This window comes from Lissotriton vulgaris, chromosome 6, assembly GCF_964263255.1.
Source record: "Lissotriton vulgaris chromosome 6, aLisVul1.2, whole genome shotgun sequence".
In the NCBI taxonomy this organism is placed as follows: Eukaryota; Metazoa; Chordata; class Amphibia; order Caudata; family Salamandridae; genus Lissotriton; species Lissotriton vulgaris.
Genome location: NC_141694.1, coordinates 69,198,604 through 69,215,747, shown reverse-complemented (window position 1 = coordinate 69,215,747; position 17,144 = coordinate 69,198,604). Strand labels below are relative to the sequence as shown.

Below are 17,144 nucleotides of genomic sequence, written 5' to 3'. Positions count from 1 at the left end.
GACGGAACACCATGTGTTTTTGTGTATATTGAAGCAAAGACTGTTCCCGAAGTGTCACAGTCCTCCACATGTGGTGCGATCCCCATTGGTAGACAGATTGTCAGAATTCTGTGTTTTTCATTAGGTGTAGTATCAGGAAATACTGCCTCTATCTGAGTCATTTTTTGAGCTAACCAGAACGGAATTTGTTCCCGTTTTTCGGGTAATTTGCCAATGACTGATTGTATAGTCTATGGTGTAATTTTATTTGTGTTCCCCTGGTAGGGGTGTGCTGTGGAATTCTTATTGCTGGTTGGACTGTTAAAGTCTGCATGACATATTGGACCAATTGTCTATGTATTTTGATTAGTTGTTTTAGGTGAACTAAAAGTTTGCAGTTTGACATTCCTTCAATGTCAGGATGTGGTGTATAGCTGGCTAGTACCGGCCATGTAGCTCCTGGTCTACCTAGTGGACCAAGCCTGGTAAAGTGATTTTGATGTTTTAGGGCGCCATTAAACCAGAGCTGATGCTCTTGGTAGGTTAGTGGAATTTCAACGTCATCGAAAGGGACGTATTCCGTTGGAGGTTCCTCTATTTTGTAGTAGTGGAACTCGTGTGTCACAGCATTTGCTGCTGGAATATGTATCCAGGAATAGAACACCTCTGTCTGCCGATATTCATGGGCCTCTACCACAAATATGACTGTACCACCTCTTGGTGAAATTCCATTTTCTATAAGTTTTATAATTATGGTTTTCCTTACATTTACCGGGATGATTATAGCATTCGGGTCATCATGTTGGAGACTTGTGTCTTCCGCTAAAAGTTGAGCTGCTATTCTAGCTCTCTCCCTTTCGTCGTCACTTTCCATCATATTCATGACTGAAAGTTTTTTGCAGAGCAAGTTTCAAGGAGACAAAGATTAGGTGCACAATATTTTGGAACACTGTATCCTTCAACGTTGACTAAACCAAAAACGAATACATAGGAGTTTCTACCTACTAGGTTTTGGCGGATATTAACCTTTTACCCACTCCAGACGTCTATTGGAGTATTTTACGGGAAAAAGGGGTCTGTGTGAAAAGCACGACTGAGTTACTCTAGTATCTAGCGTTAAATTATCGCCTTACCAAATGTTGGGCGCCATGTAGTGTAGTTCCTATATTCCCAATAGGCTCTGCGCATTGGAATAACATAAACAATAGTTTAGACATAGGACTTAGGTCGGCTAGGTCTCTATTGAATATGTTAGACTTAATTACGAATGCCAGCTAGCTCAGAGGTCAGTAGAAACTTTCTCGAGTACACAAGAAGGGATTCGTTTCTGACAACCGCATAAACATGACAACTTTGCTCCCTCCAGAATAAGGAGTATACCTCCAGAGTCGCGGAAACAATAGATAACTATTTTACTCAGTCAATCGTGCATGCTTAGTTTCACCAGAAGCGCAGAGAAATAGAGAGACGGGCGTTTTCAATAAAAGAGGTTATTTATTGAACAGTCTTCTTTCTCATGCAAGAGAAGTGAGTTGCCACAATTGCAATACTTGTTAAAAAGTAAAGTACGTTCAGTAAAAAGGAGTATTATAAAATAATACTGTAAAAGCATGGTATGGTTTCTAAGCCATACAGTGTTTAAAATAGATAAACTATATACATAGATAAAATCATGACTAAACGTACTCAACTGGTGCTTCTAAGATACGCCTACCCTGGTGTACCTAACCTAAGCCTAGTACGTGGGAAGGAGTAAGTGACCTGCAGTTTAAGTTAAGATAGTTTCTGCCAAGAATCTGAATCAAGAATTCTCTAAGGGTCTAATCAGCTCCGTACCTTGTTTATAGAATGAAGGAGGTCTTGTATCTCTCTCTCAGGACTCGATCTCCCAGCAACCCGCAAGGGTGACCGGGAAACATTGGAGCTGGATTTCTCGGCAGGAGAAAAGACAGCGTCTCTCTCAGTGCGTCAATGGGAGGGTCGGCTTCCTTAGGCACTCGCTACAGCAGGGCATCGGGCAAGTAGATAGCTGATCTGCTCCAAACCACCGTGTGTTTTGCTAGGGCGGATGCTGGTATATTTATACCTGGAAGGTGCGGAGTTTGACGTAAGGTTGGACATAAGACGTCACCAAGAACTCGCAGTTCTTTTAGGACTCCAGGAGTTCTAGGACAAGTCAATACAGAAGCAGGGGGAATTCCCGGGCTGCTGGAGGCTTGGTTTGTTTAAGAACGCGTTGTGCTTTCTAGGAGTCTATGGGAGTAGCCTTGCCGTATTTGGACTGCATTGGCTATGACTTAATATGGGTATGATTCCTATACCTTTATAAGGATATGATTTGTTATAACCACATAAGGGCATAAATCGGGAATATTTAAATAGGGTCCTAGATACGTTTACAACAGAACCAGATGTGGATGTGTAATTGTTGTGCTCATATTTGACGCCCTTCACTTCCATTGTCTTTTAGATATCCAATTCCTCTGAAACGGAAAAGGAAACAGACAAGAAGTTGGTGAAGAACCACACTTACTCAATCACTGCTCTCAAAGAGGTGAGTTTCTTATCATAAAATGATGCTAATGTAACTGGAGTGCTGCAGATTACTGGTTAAATGTCATATTTGTAGCATGTGTCGGCTGCAGATACACATGCTATGCATACTACTTCCGCCTGATGTTGAGCCTGGAATCTGCAAGTTGTTTTTACTCAAGGAAGTTTTATGATTGGCGCCACTTATCGTATAGCCTCGAGGCATTGAGCATGTTCAACAGCTCCTTTGCTAGAAAGTTTTTTTTGCGCCACTGGGTTCGGACAGACTGCATCGGAGCCCTTGAAGATTCGACGCTTAAGCAGCCTACAGTAAAGAAAGATGAAGGGGGACATCCAGTGAACTTCATCCAACAGATTTGAGATGCTGAGAAGTAAGTACCCAGCAGGTGACCTATATAGCAGTCGAGAATGCCCGCTCCTGGTGATGTAGATGAAGGAAGACCTTTGTCGCTAGAACCCTCGGTGCGGGGCCAAGTACGCTTACTTCGACACTCACAAGGTGTCTATTCTAATCTGTGTTCATCCCCAGAGCTCAAAGAAACAAGTGAGCAGCCAGTTCATTATTTAAAAACAAAATGACACACTTGACCCGAAGGTATCGTTATTTGGCACACACCATGGAACAGGCAGCTGAGGCAGAGTTCTCACATGATAGCAAGAAAGATATCGAGGTCAGTGCACCAACAGGAGGTCCGGTACATGTTGAGGGGCCCACATCGCTGGTTCCGGTGTTGGGACTGAGGACCAAAGCGACCCCACGTACAGTGAGCACTGTTGACTGACCATGTGCCAAAACTATCTGGCACACACCTCCTCCGCCACACCACAGCCCTTTGATTCAGGTCAACACCGCAAGCATATCTTGCATCCGAGAAGAGAAGAGAATGTTCTCGAACCCACCTGGGTGACGAGGCCACATTACATGGATAGCAACACATCTGCACCAAAGCCTAAGTTTGCACTGACAAGCAAAATGTCACCACAAGCTACCAAGTAGACTTTAACCCCACATAAAGCATCGGATCCAAACAAACTCTTGGGATCAAAACTCTTGGAATCTGAATAGCCCTTGTCTCTGAGGACAGACAAACACGATGGCCACACTTTGAGACAGAAGATGAGCCATATATCTAGGGTTACAAAGCCACACACAGTTTCTGAGGACACTCCACCATCTCCAAAGATACAAAAGTCACAACCTCATATGCCAACTGAAGAACAGGGCATAGTTTTTGAAGGACTGGAACAATTCAGGCAGAAGAATTGCACAGAGAGTGCTTAAACACAAGCACAAGAGCAGGATCTGCTGCTGCCTTCATCTAAGAAGGTGGCACTATAATACAAGACCACAAGCCCAATTACTTTCAGCCACCCTCTCCATATGAAGATCACAGCACACCACACCACTGACCAGTGGGATGACTACAACGTGGTTCTCCCTGACCCAGACAGTCGCCGGTACCATCAAAAGCAACACCAATGGATGATACCTCCTCCTATCAAAGTGTCATTCAGAAAGCTGCAGAGTACCACAGGCTTTTAATGCACACCACTGAGGAGCCAACTGATGTCTTAGTTGAGACACTATTGCACATATGAGAGCACCGTACAGTACATGTCCATGATAGGATCTGTACTGCATGTACATGACATCTTAAAAGACCCAGGCAAATCCAGGGTCTTAACATGTTGCTTTGAGAGGAAGTACAGACCGTCACCAACTGACTATATATATATTTATATATATATCTATATATATATCTATATATATATATATATATATATTATATATAAATATATATATATATATATATATATATATAGATATAGATATATAGATATATATATAGATATATATATATATATCTATATCTCTATATATATATTACCTACTGGCGGTCGCCAGTAGGTAGTTATAGTTAGGATTTTTTTCAATGTTAAATCTCAAAATTCTATTTGGAATAACTTTGGCACCGGTTGACGAATCTGCCTGAAAATTTCAGGAAAATGGCCTCGTCGAGCTCCGGTCCTTCCCTGAAAGTTTGGCGGGGATACAATAAGCGGGGGCCGAGATAAAAGGGGGGTCCCAAAACGCGTTTTCCCCATGTTAATTTCCATAGGGCGGTCGATTTCACTTTTAGCCCGAACGGCTGAATGGATTTACACCAAACTTGGCAAAATTGTAGGGACTGGTAGCCCGATGTGCCTTTGCTATGTCTCAAGATATGTGCTCCAGTGGATTTTGAGTAATTTAGGTCCAAAAAAATATATATATCTATAGCAGCGCACAGGTGCGCGCACCGGAGTGCGCTCCAGGCGCGACACGCGAGGTGCGCATGGAAAGCTGATTGGCTCTCGGGTGTCTGTAAACATTCCAAACAGTCCAGAGCGGTCGCCATCTTGTGTCTCGGTAAAATCGAGACATAAGAGGTGGCTAAAACAAAGTGGGAACTGACCATAAGGCGTCAGGGATAGACCCCTTTGACCCCCTAGGTTTGATGTGGGGGCTATAAAAGGGCCCCGCGGGGCATTTAAAATATTTTTTTTTTTTTCGTTTTGCGCGGGGGAAGCGCTCGGTGCGCGCACCAGGTAGCGCACCGGGGAGCGTAAAATGAGGGAAAAAGATGACAGAGTTTTAAAAAAATGAAGTTTTCATTTAGAAATTGGAGGTAGTTCTTAAAAGAACTTTTTTTTTTCTTCTTTTTGTTGTTTTATATTTTTTTTGTGTTTTTGGAACTTTTTAAACTTTTTTTGGCTTTTCAAAACAGTTTTATATTTTTTTTGTATTTTTTAGGGGGAGAAACAAAAAAAGGGAATTGAAACTGGCTCAACTGGAGCAAAAAAACAAAAAACCCAAAAAATTATTTCTTTTTGGGGCACTTGTGATTATCACCTGCAAGGACGATGAGCTTAACACTTTGTTCCCCATAGGAGATAAGCTTGCCACAAGCCTTACAAGTAATTTTAAAATCAGCAAATCTTGGCTGAATGCAAGGCATCACCTCAGATGTTTCTGGTTGCGAGGAAGAGGGTTGTTTTCTTTGGGAGGGGGTCCTTGATGACTGGGGGAGGTTACTGGCCAGTTCCCGGAACTCTGCGCGAGAGTAGTTGTTTGGATGCTTTCTTGTCATGTGCCGAATCATGGTATAGTTACCAAAAGAATATTTCTTATTTGGGTTGCCCCGTGAAAGTTCATCATTGCAGATGAGGCAAGTGACTTTGGGCGCATTCACCTTTTTTTGCCCCTCTGGGATTGAAAAAAACTGCCAAATGAAGTGTGGTTTGGGTTTATAAGGTGTGTTTTTTTCAGGCAGCCATCTTCTTCTCCCCTCCTCCTCTTCCTCTTCCTCCTCCTCCTGTTCTTGACCACCAATATAATTTGGAGCTGGTCCTCTTGGTGGTGGTGGTGGTGGTGGTGGCTGAGATGCACCTGCTGCTGCTGCTACTGAAGCCATTTTAAAGTACAAAAAGGTACAGAGAGTTCCAAACAGATCTTCCTCAGTCAAAGGACAAAGTCAGAATAAGGAAAAAAGGTGGGGGCTTTCATCATTTGGAAAACAAAACTGTCCTGAACCAATGAGAAGTGTTATTTTCAGGTCACAAGACCAGGGGCTTCATCATTATGAAACTAAAACTGTTATGAACCAATGAAAAGTGTTATTTTCTGCTCACATGACCCGACGCGCTTACGCTACGCGCACGGGGGCGCGCAGCGTAAGCGCGTCGGAAGTTTACGTTTTGCGATCGTATTCGTTCGAGTACTTCCGGGTGCGCTTACGCCGTGCGTATCACGCGGTCGCGGCTACGCGATACGTCACGATCATGTTTTCATTTGCGATATTGGCGCTCACGAGACGCTCCCCGGAGCGCGCCCGGGGGCGCTTTTCAGAAATACGCTTTTCGGGGCGCACTCCGGGGCGCGCTCTGGGAGCGCTCCCCCCAAAAATTAAAAAAAAAAAATGGGATAATTGTAGAGACAGGTAGCCCTATTCTGAAGTGGTTTGTAAAAAAATTAACTTTATAAAAATATGTATTGTGCTACATTGGGCTTAATATATGTTAGAGCCAAAATGTAGCCCAAATGTAGCCCAAAGTAGCCCAATGAAGCCCAAAGATGGCCACCAGAGATCAAAAATTGTAAATGTAGCCCAAAATTCAACTAGATGTAGCACAACTGTAGCCCAATGACAGAATGTACCAGAGTGTTAAAAAGAACAACTAGAGTGCTAACAGTCTTATTTATAAAGTGAAACTTATAGTAAGGAATTAGCATTTAAAAAACCTATGAAATTCACTGAAAAAAACCATAGGTTTCACACCAGTTATAGTTAGGAATTAGCATTTAAAAAACCTATTAAATTCACTGAAAAAAACATAGGTTTCACACCAGTTATAGTTAGCTGGAAATTTTACTGATATAAAACCATTGAAATTCCCACGTTATAGTTAGTCGGACTCACTATAACTTGCGCGTGCAATGCACTGCTGATGACATCACATATTACATCACTCATGACATGGTCAGTGACATCACTCATGACATCACTGATGACACCATCCTTGTGACACAGTGACAGACCTCCTTTCAGTGTAATGTAACCCATGAAACACATATTCAAAAATAGAAACTAATATTTTCAAAAAAGTGGATATACCCATACCAGTTACAACAACCAATTCAGTAATACCACCATCTAATACACATCCACTCATGTGTATGTATATGGGTTATTAGATATTTTTATTAGTATCAGTATGAGTGTCTATATGGTTTGGTGGGGGTATTACTTAGCACATAGATGCATGAGTGACTGACTCTTTGTTTGTATGTGTTTTGAAGACAACATATGTACAGGACTGTATGGGTGGATGAGTGTCTATATGTGTTTGTTAGTGAGTGAATGACTGTCTCACTAGTGTCTTTATCAGTAACTACATATGTTTTAATCTAGTATATATGAATATTGATGTATATAAGTGAGTATATGTGAGAGTAAGAGATTGTAAGAGTTCCTGTTTAAATAAGTATGTGTTTCTATAAGTGATTGTTTAAGAGAATAAATATGTGTAATTTTAAATAGAAGTAAGGTGGAAGTGTGTGTATAACTCTATATTCAAATAAATGGATGTCCAATAGTTTATTTGCACGTGTGAATATGTGTGTGAGTAACTTTTGGATGAATGTCGGTGTGTAACAGGATGTATAGGTGTATCACTTCATATGATGAGTGAGTATATGTATGAGTGACTATATAGAACTGTTGGTGAATGAGTGGATGTGTATATAGATAGTGGAATTACTGAATTGCTTGTTGTAACTGATATAGGTATCTCCATTTTTTTAAAAATTTCAGTTTCTATTTTTGAATATGAGTCTCAAGGGTTACATTATAGTGAAAGGAGGTCTGTCACTATGTCACAAGGATGGTGTCATGAGTGATGTCACTGACCATGTCATGAGTGATGTAATATGTGATGTCATCAGCAGTGCATTGCACGCGCAAGTTATAGTGAGTCCGACTAACTATAACGTGGGAATTTCAATGGTTTTATATCAGTAAAATTTCCAGCTAACTATAACTGGTGTGAAACCTATGTTTTTTTCAGTGAATTTAATAGGTTTTTTAAATGCTAATTCCTAACTATAACTGGTGTGAAACCTATGGTTTTTTTCAGTGAATATATAGATATATATATCTATCACCCAATACATCCACAAAGTACCTTTATCCGTTTGAATAAAACGTCGCCGACACTCAGAAAGTTGCTGTGCACGATAGATTTTAATAAGGCAGGATAAAGATACTCCTGTCCTGGAGATTCAACACTGACCCTCCTCGATTTGGTGCGCTGTGGAAGATAAGGACAAATTCTTGGGTATTCTTTCAGAGGAGAGACACGCAGCGCCCCCCTTAACCAGAAATTGGAACCTGTGAAGCACCAAGAGTGTCTGGAAAACACCACGGAGAGCCTGACTGGAATCTACAGTTTCCGTAAGGCGATTGGGATTGCCAGGTAAGGCCAGTACGTGTGTGAGAGTACAAGACCCAAGGGTGTGTATGCACTAACCAAGGTATTTAAGGGAGAGGTAGCCTAAGTGCGGAGTGCGCATAACTAAGGCAGTGAAATATTCCAAAAAACTTTAATTCCTAAAGAAACACATAATGGCTGTGGAATGGGAGAGAGAAAGGGAAGAGGCGGCACGGAACATATTCCAAGACACTGACACAGGCGAAGACAACACTCCTAACGTGTCAGCCCCAAAAGACAAAGGAGGGGACAAAGACGTAACAAAAAACCTACTGACAGAACTGGAGAAGTTAAGGAAAAAAGAGGTGGCAAAATGGTGGGAGGTGAAATCATTAAGCAGATATATTGAAGTCGGCCGAGTACCAAGAGGGCTAAGAATACTGGTAGCCCCAACGTATGAAAACCCAGACCCAGCTATGCTCCAAGATTGGACGGATAACAGCGCACTAGCATCAACCAACATGCTAAAAATCTTGACAAAATATGCAGCAAGCGATAGAGAAAAACTTATCGCCCGCATTGAGGAAATCATAAAAGAACTAGACACTAAAGAAAACAAGGAAGAAATAGCCAAAAGTTTGGATGAAATCAAAGGGAGAGTCCTTAAACATGAGGAAGAAATAAAAGAAAGAAAAGCCATAAAATTTCAAAGGGACCGGAAAGACTATATGACTGGAAGAATATATACATTCGCAAGAAAGTATGACCAAGTACGTAGTCAATCATTGCCCAAGAGCATGACCAGCACTGGGACCCTGGGAGAACAAAGTGAACCAGACTTAAGCACTGATTATGAATCAGACAATGAAACAAACAACCCGCTGGGAGCCACTGGACCAGTACCCACCCCTGCACAGGAGTTGGCTTTTTTAAGGGTACAACGCCTCACAACACTGAGGCCAAGAAGACCATATCAACAAAGGAGCAACTCAACCTCAAAACAAGACTCCCAACAAAAACAAAAAGTCGCCGCCGGAAAGACAGACGGTGGGGAAAAGGACAAAGAAAAAACGAAACCAACGGCAACAGCAAAGAAACAATACAAAAAGAAATCTCAGCGATAATGACAGGAAACACAATAAGTAAAGATAACACAGTAATTAATCTTTCAAACATGGAATTATCGCAAAGAGAAATAGAGATTTTATCCTTGGGACTAACGTTTTGTGCCCACACAAACTTTGACTATGCTCAAACCAGAATTGATTTCTTTCAATACATGCGGAAGTTAAAACTCCAAAAACATTTTGCAAACACCCTCAACCAAAAAGATGGAATTGAAGGGAATATCCAAACCAATCAAGGACTCAGTGTGGCAAATATGAATGTGTTGAGAGATATGATTGACATTGAACAAGACAACACAAATAACTTGGTGTCATCTGGAATGGCTGCAGAAATCACAGACATAGACATTTACAAAACAGAAAAAAACAACTTCAAGCCAAAATCGGTATTTATGCCAATAACGCAGAAGGATGGGCTTGACTTGTTCACAGAGTGTGTTATCAAAGATTTGAAGGATTTGTCTACAAAAAGTTCAGAAGAGTTCTTTTCAAAATATCAGAATAGAAATAGGCCGTATGAGAAACTGATGGAAAAAATAAAAATGAGATCAGACATTGTTATCAGATGGTCTGATAAAGGAGGAAACATTGTGCTATGGCCATTACAAATGTATAACGATGAGGCAATGGCACAACTGCAAGATCAAGACTGTTACACCAGAATAACTCCGACGCAGCTGGTGAGTGTCCAAGAGAAATACACAAATGAACTATATAGATGGAAAGGTACTGGTTTGTTGAGCAAAGAGGAATTTGAGTACTTGAAAACGGATTACCCAACATGCCCCCAACTATACCTCATCCCAAAGATTCACAAAAATGAGACAACACCGCCGGGGAGACCGATAATCTCAGCTATCGGCAGCCTGTTTGAGAAAACCAGCATTTTTATAGACCATTTTCTACAACCCTATGTGAAAGCCCTGCCAGCATACATAAAGGACACGAGTGATTTTTTATGTAAAGTGTATGATATACATTGGGAAGATGATTATGTGTTCATGACCCTGGATGTTCAATCCTTATACACTAGCATCCGACACCATGATGGTTTAAGGGCAGTGAAACACTTTCTAGGGCAGAAGCCAATTGAACTATACAATCACACTAAAATGTTGTTGGAAATGACGGAGTGGTGTCTGACTAATAATAACTTCATTTTCAATAGACTCCACTACAGACAAATCCAGGGATCAGCCATGGGTACTTGTTTTTCTCCCAGCTATGCGAATCTACACATGGGCTGGTGGGAGGAACAAGTACTCATGGCTAAACACCAAACTACTATGTCAAGAAATGTGATAATGTACAAGCGTTACATAGATGACATTTTTATACTGTGGAAAGGTCCTAAAGAAGACGCAGAATTATTTGCTGCAGAGCTAAATGAAAACACACTTAATCTGCGATTCACCTGTACTACTAACCCCACCTCAATTCAGTTCCTAGACATAGAACTATATGTAGAACAGGGCAAAATTCAAACGAGAACATACCGTAAGCCCACAGCTGGGAACTCGGTGCTACACGCACAAAGTTTCCATCCACAGAACCTGAAGGAGTCAATTCCCTACGCAGAATGCTTAAGGATGACCAGAAATTGCAGTACCAAGACAGGACTAGATGAGGCTAAACAAAACCTGTTCACAAGACTAGGAAAGAGAGGTTACAGTCAAAAAACATGTAATAGAGCAAACATAAAATGTAGTAAGACCAATAGGAAAGATCTCCTCTTTGCCAAAAAACAAGAAAAGACAGAGACTACCAAACCAGAGCCACCTAGATTGATTACAGGATTTAATGCCTACCATAACCAGGTCAGAAAGATATTGACCAAGCATTGGCCGCTAGTAAGGAGAGACCCCGTAATTGGAGAACTATGTGGCAATAGACCAATGATGGCATTTAGGAAGGCTAAATCCATGAGGGAGCACCTAGTCTGCAATGCGCCAGCCATCAAAAAACAGGAAGACTGGCTGTCAAAAATCAAAGGCTTCAGCAAGTGCAGTAAATGTAAAGCCTGCAAGCATGGGATAAACACCACAAAAGTGGAAACACCCTTTAGGAAGAGACCGTACAAGATCAGAGGCAAATACAATTGCAAGACGGACCATGCGGTGTATGTCCTAAACTGCATCTGTGGTAAAAGATATGTGGGCAGTACCATCCACCCTGTACACATCAGAGTCCTCCAACACCTCCGCGCTGTAAATAATGACGACCCAGCTTACCCTGTAGCCAGACACATAAACACAACCCATGCAGGGGACATTGGAGTAGTAACATACTTCGTCATTGACAATGTGCCAAAAAATCCAAGAGGTGGTAATCGCCTGCAGAGTTTGAGAAGACTAGAATCACGGTATATTATAATGCTCAATTCTAAGATACCGAATGGTCTCAACTCTGATGAAGCACTCAGTGTCCATCTCTAACTATGATAACATGGTTCTAGATGATAATGCCCCGAAACCTGTCATAGTTACATTCCCCCCTCCCGTCCAGTTAACATCTATTGTTCATTTTTTAGAATATTCTATCACTGTATATATCAGCACTATTATAACCCCTATAGCAGTTTTAGCCTGCAAGTGCAGCATTTTAGACAAATCATTTCACACACGCATATGTCAATACATGGGGAATTACTGCTAATGTTGCTAATTGATGATCCAAAAAGTAATGCATATATGCAATAAGGACTAAAACCTTTGTTAGATGTCATGTTGTAGTGCTAGATATGTCGATATCCATCAGTGCAAGGCACTGAATAAATGCTTGTAAATTTGTCCACTAGGAAATGATGTGTAAATGTTATACATATTAAATGGTAAATATGTTAAAAACTTGGCCTAAGTCCACTGGGAGTTTAGGTAACATGAGTAAATAAACAGGCGCCATGACATATGCAATCAGCACTCTGTAGCAATAGCAGGTTTCCCTAACTGACCCTGCGCGCCCTTGAATTACACTGCGAGGTGCTTACAAACGCGCGCCTTAAGAAACAGAGCAAGCATGTGTACTAATGCGCTCAAAATATCCCCAAAATATCCCCCGCTGCACCCACTCACAAAAGCTTTCTTTAACGCAGATACGAGGCGGCATGACAAACGCACGCCTTTGAAACCCTAATGAACCGTGTGTTTTATTAAAGCGCACGCATTATTCCTGCAACATTTCCCAACTGTACCCGCTTTAACACACGCCTAGTATATACAGCTTAGCGCCACAGGCCCAACAACTCGGAAACATAAATAAACAGCAGGAATAGCCTATGGTGTCAGTTCACTAACTCACCAGCGCCGAGAAAGTGTTTCAAATGGAAATTGACTCGTGGCAATCAGTCCATCCAGGCATAAGCAATGCGCACACACACAGCGATTAACAGGCAAGGCAGGAATGAGAAAATCACCAGGCTCATGTGACATAAGGGTTTCTATAGTAACGAAACCAAACATGGGGGAGGATGATGTAACCAATTAGCAGTAAAATTGAAAGTAACTTGTTTATGTCAATTTTAAGTGGACGACGCCCCATATTACCATGGGAACTGGGTGTGACTAGTGTGTGTAATGAGAAAAACAAGCTAAATTGTGCGTAGAAACAGGAGTTGAACATGCATGATGTAATGCAATGACTAAGGGGTATAAATACAATCACAGAATGTCATGATGTTGTGAACAAGGCGGGTGCTTACCGCCGAAACGCGTCAAGCAGCCTATATGAGAGAATAAACTTATTTGGAATCAACTAAATTTCACGGAGTCAGTGCCTTACTTGGATGAGAAAGTTTGGAGTGTTCCATATATATATATATATATATATATATACACCAAGTTTCTCCTTTCAAAGGGGCCTCCGACCCTGTCAGGGCGGTCTCGGTTTCGGCAGGAACGGAGCTACCTGCTTAGTGTACGCCAGCACAACAAACAGCCAAGACACGAGCATGGGAGACAAAGCGCTCGTTTATTGGACAATGGGCGGCAGTTCACAATCATGTTCAGACGCATTTCGGCTGATAAGCCTTAATCATTGGAGGGCGGGTTACTTTAGCCAATATATATATATATATATATATATATATATATATATATATATATATATATATATATATATATATATATATATATATATATATATATATATATATATATATATATATATATATATATATATATATATATCAGGGGTCACACCCCGCAGACTCCTTAGTTGTTACCACTGCCAGGAAAAGGGCTGCAGCACAGGACACTGGAGAAGTGCCACCTCCAGACAAAGAAAGCAAAAGGAGAGATGCTGCATGCAACCGGTGGCGATTGGGCAATGCATTGGAAGATTTCCAACTTAGTGGGGCTACTCTCCCACCTTAACAGTGCAACCTGGAATGAGACGCAGGAACAGATGCAACATCTCCCAGACAAATATAAAAAGAGAGGAGAAGACTTGGTAAATAAGGGCAGGCAAATATCTAATGCCACAATTAAATGAGCACTATACGTGGCGTTACCAAGATAGGCAAACCACAAGGCGTTCTACCACTGAAAACACATCATACCAATGCCAACAACAGCATTACCACCAGCAAAACCGTGGCTATTATAGAGGCAGATACAAAAACAGAGGTGGAAGTACACCCAATAAGGGAGCCTCTACACCTAAACAGTGACTTTCCCACACTCTCCCTGATCACAAAACCCCAGCTGGAGGAAGCCTGCAATAATTTCACTAGTTGTCACCAGACATAACATCAGACCAATTGGTACTACAAATAATCAGGCAGGGATATTGCCTAGAACTAACTCAACAGCCACCAAATATCCGGCCAAAAACGACACATAACAAATCCTTAGCATCTACATCTGCTGAAGGAAGAAGTACACTAATACTAAAAGGGGTTATAGAACCTGTCCTAAGAAAACATCTCAACAAGGCAGTCTATTCTATTTATTTTCTCATACCAAACTAAACTGCGAGTGTTTTGCGACCACGATTGCGGTTGCAAAACAATTGTACGTTGAAGTGCGAGTTGCTATTAGGAAGGGACGCCCTTGGCATGCCCCTTCCTAATAGCGAGTCGCAAACCGTATTTGGAAAAATAGGGTTTTTCCATGGGGTAGACCAATTTTGCAGTTGCAAACGGGCCAATTTTCTGTTTGCAACCGCAAACAATGGTCGTATATCTGGCCCCTGGCCCATTGAACATTATTTAAAGCAAACCCATCATCTCATGCCTAAAGTCACTGTGAGAGGGTACTGCTTTACAGTCTATGCATAGCAAGTGTATCTGCAGCCAACACATGCGACGAATGAAGTATGTTGCTTACCCTGTAAGCATCTATCCGTAGCGTGTAATGCTACAGATTCACATGCACCCTCCTGCCTCCCCAGCAGGAAAGAGATGGGGACAAATATACACACAAATACAGCGTTCTCAACAGCAAAGCTAACTTAGCAGACTATAGCCTCACTTCTTATTTGGCAAGGAGAAAAAAAGTTGTCTAACAAAGGAGCCACTGAAGATGCGCAATGCCTTGAGGTGGGGAGGGGGAGAGGCAATGCACGACGCTGATCATAAAACTTCCTTGAGGAAATACAATTTGCAAAATCTAAACCCAACACTAGATGGCAGGAATATGCATAGCAAGTGAATCTGCAGCACTACAAGCTACAAATAGATGCTGACAGGGTAAGTAACATACTCCTTTCTGTTCCCTTGGCCTGCTATAGGTGAAATACAAAGGTCTCCCAGAGAAACTCATACGGCTTCGGAACCCTTGGGGTCATGTGGAGTGGACAGGTGCCTGGAGTGACAAGTGAGTGGCAGTCTTACTGCATATGTCAAAAATCATGGAATGAACGCTTAAGGGGAATCTTGTATCTACTGAGAAAATGGACAGTCCCCAGTGCCCCCTCATGAAAGGAGTCACAGCTACTTTTGTCGCAGACCTCAGTCCCTAATGCAAACTGATATGACAAGCTCACGCTGTCCCAGTCCCTTCCGGTGTCAGACTGATGGTCACACATTTCAGAAAAAAATTGGAATAAATGAACTCTTAAACTAGTGTCTGCTTTCTTACTGCTTCTGCTCTCTGTCACAGCTCACCTGAGTGGAAGGACGTAGACCCCACAGAAAAAGAAGAACTTTACGTGAAGATGGAGGACGGGGAGTTCTGGTAAGAGAAGTTGGGCAATTCATGAGTACTGTTAAAGCAGACACAACTCATTGGTCTCATTTACTGGTTAGAAATTACCTTGTCCTAGTGCCACCCTATTAATCTACACAGGTTGTTAATTTAACCATAGAAGTCTTTGAGATTCCTTTCCTAGGGATGTTTCTGGTATACTGAAAATGAATATAAAAATTATGTTTTCTTTCTTAGAACAAGGTAAAACACAAGTGAAAGCTTAAGCAACTCCTTAATTAGTTTGTTCACTAGTCACAAAAATACTGAAACCAACAAAAAGTTTCTACACAACCCACCCTCCTCCGCCCCCCCCAACTGAAAGGAGATGAGACTAACCTTACCCAGTTGAGTCTTTATTTTCTAAGTGAAAATATCTGGTGAGACTATCTGTGTTGGCATGGTTACTCCCAGGTCTATGTTCCCCAGAAAAGTCCACCCCCTGTAGGGAATTGGACCACCTCCAAAATGTGAGATTTTCACCCTTCATTTCTTTTAGCCATAAGAGAGGCTCATGGTCCGTCTGAACAATGAGTGAGTACTAAACAGACATGGCCTCAACTTTTTCGAGGCCCAGACCACAGCAAAGGCCTCCCACTCAATTGCTGACCAACGCTTATCTCCAGGGGGTTGACCTTCTGCTTATAAAAGCTTCTGGCTGGTCCTGGCCATCTGCATTAAGTTGTGATAGAACGGCACCTACCCCAATCTCAGAAGCATCTTTCTAGACAAAGAAGGTTTAGGAGTAAGCAGGATTTTGCAGAATCGGAGCATTACAAATGACCTTCTTCAGGTCAAAAATGGCTTCTGACAGATAACTGTCTAATGTTAATGGTAATGTTAAATTACTTCTATAAAGCCCTAATCATCAGAGGTCTCTAAGTGCTGCATCATAGACCGACAGTCCGAATTCCGTTGTGCTACTGAACCTGACATTAATCCTAATAGGCCTGATCAAATGCCTCTATGAACAGTATTGTCTTGAGCCTTTTCCGAAATTGGAGCAGTCTATCTTCCTTACATATGTCATCTGGTAGCTTATTCCACATCTGGGAAACACAGACCACGTGACTTTGCCATTTCAGTACGTCTCTGTTGGGAAGATCTTAGCGTCTCCATTTGCTCACAAATTGGCCAAAGTAACAAAGGTCAACAAACCAAAAGGATTAATATACTTGACTGCACGTGACAAAAAGAATAATTTCGAGCATCAATCAGCTCATGAAATACGGATCACTCAGGTCATCAAGACCATTGCTAAAAAACTATAAAGACCTCATTGAGCCTGAATTTACATCAGGAAAAATCATAAAAAGGGGTACAGCTACATGCG

General features: G+C 41.6%; 1 protein-coding gene across 1 annotated transcript in view; it reads left to right on the top strand.

Annotated features, from left to right (window-relative positions):
* LOC147706800 (calpain-1 catalytic subunit-like) overlaps positions 1-17,144 on the top strand; it is a 668,045-nt gene that overhangs the window by 302,004 nt on the left and 348,897 nt on the right. Inside the window, exons 6-8 of the mRNA XM_086925931.1 lie at positions 2,450-2,533; positions 15,357-15,442; positions 15,728-15,802. Of these exons, the coding sequence (XP_086782057.1) occupies positions 2,450-2,533; positions 15,357-15,442; positions 15,728-15,802 (245 nt within the window). The remainder of the gene's footprint in view (positions 1-2,449; positions 2,534-15,356; positions 15,443-15,727; positions 15,803-17,144) is intronic.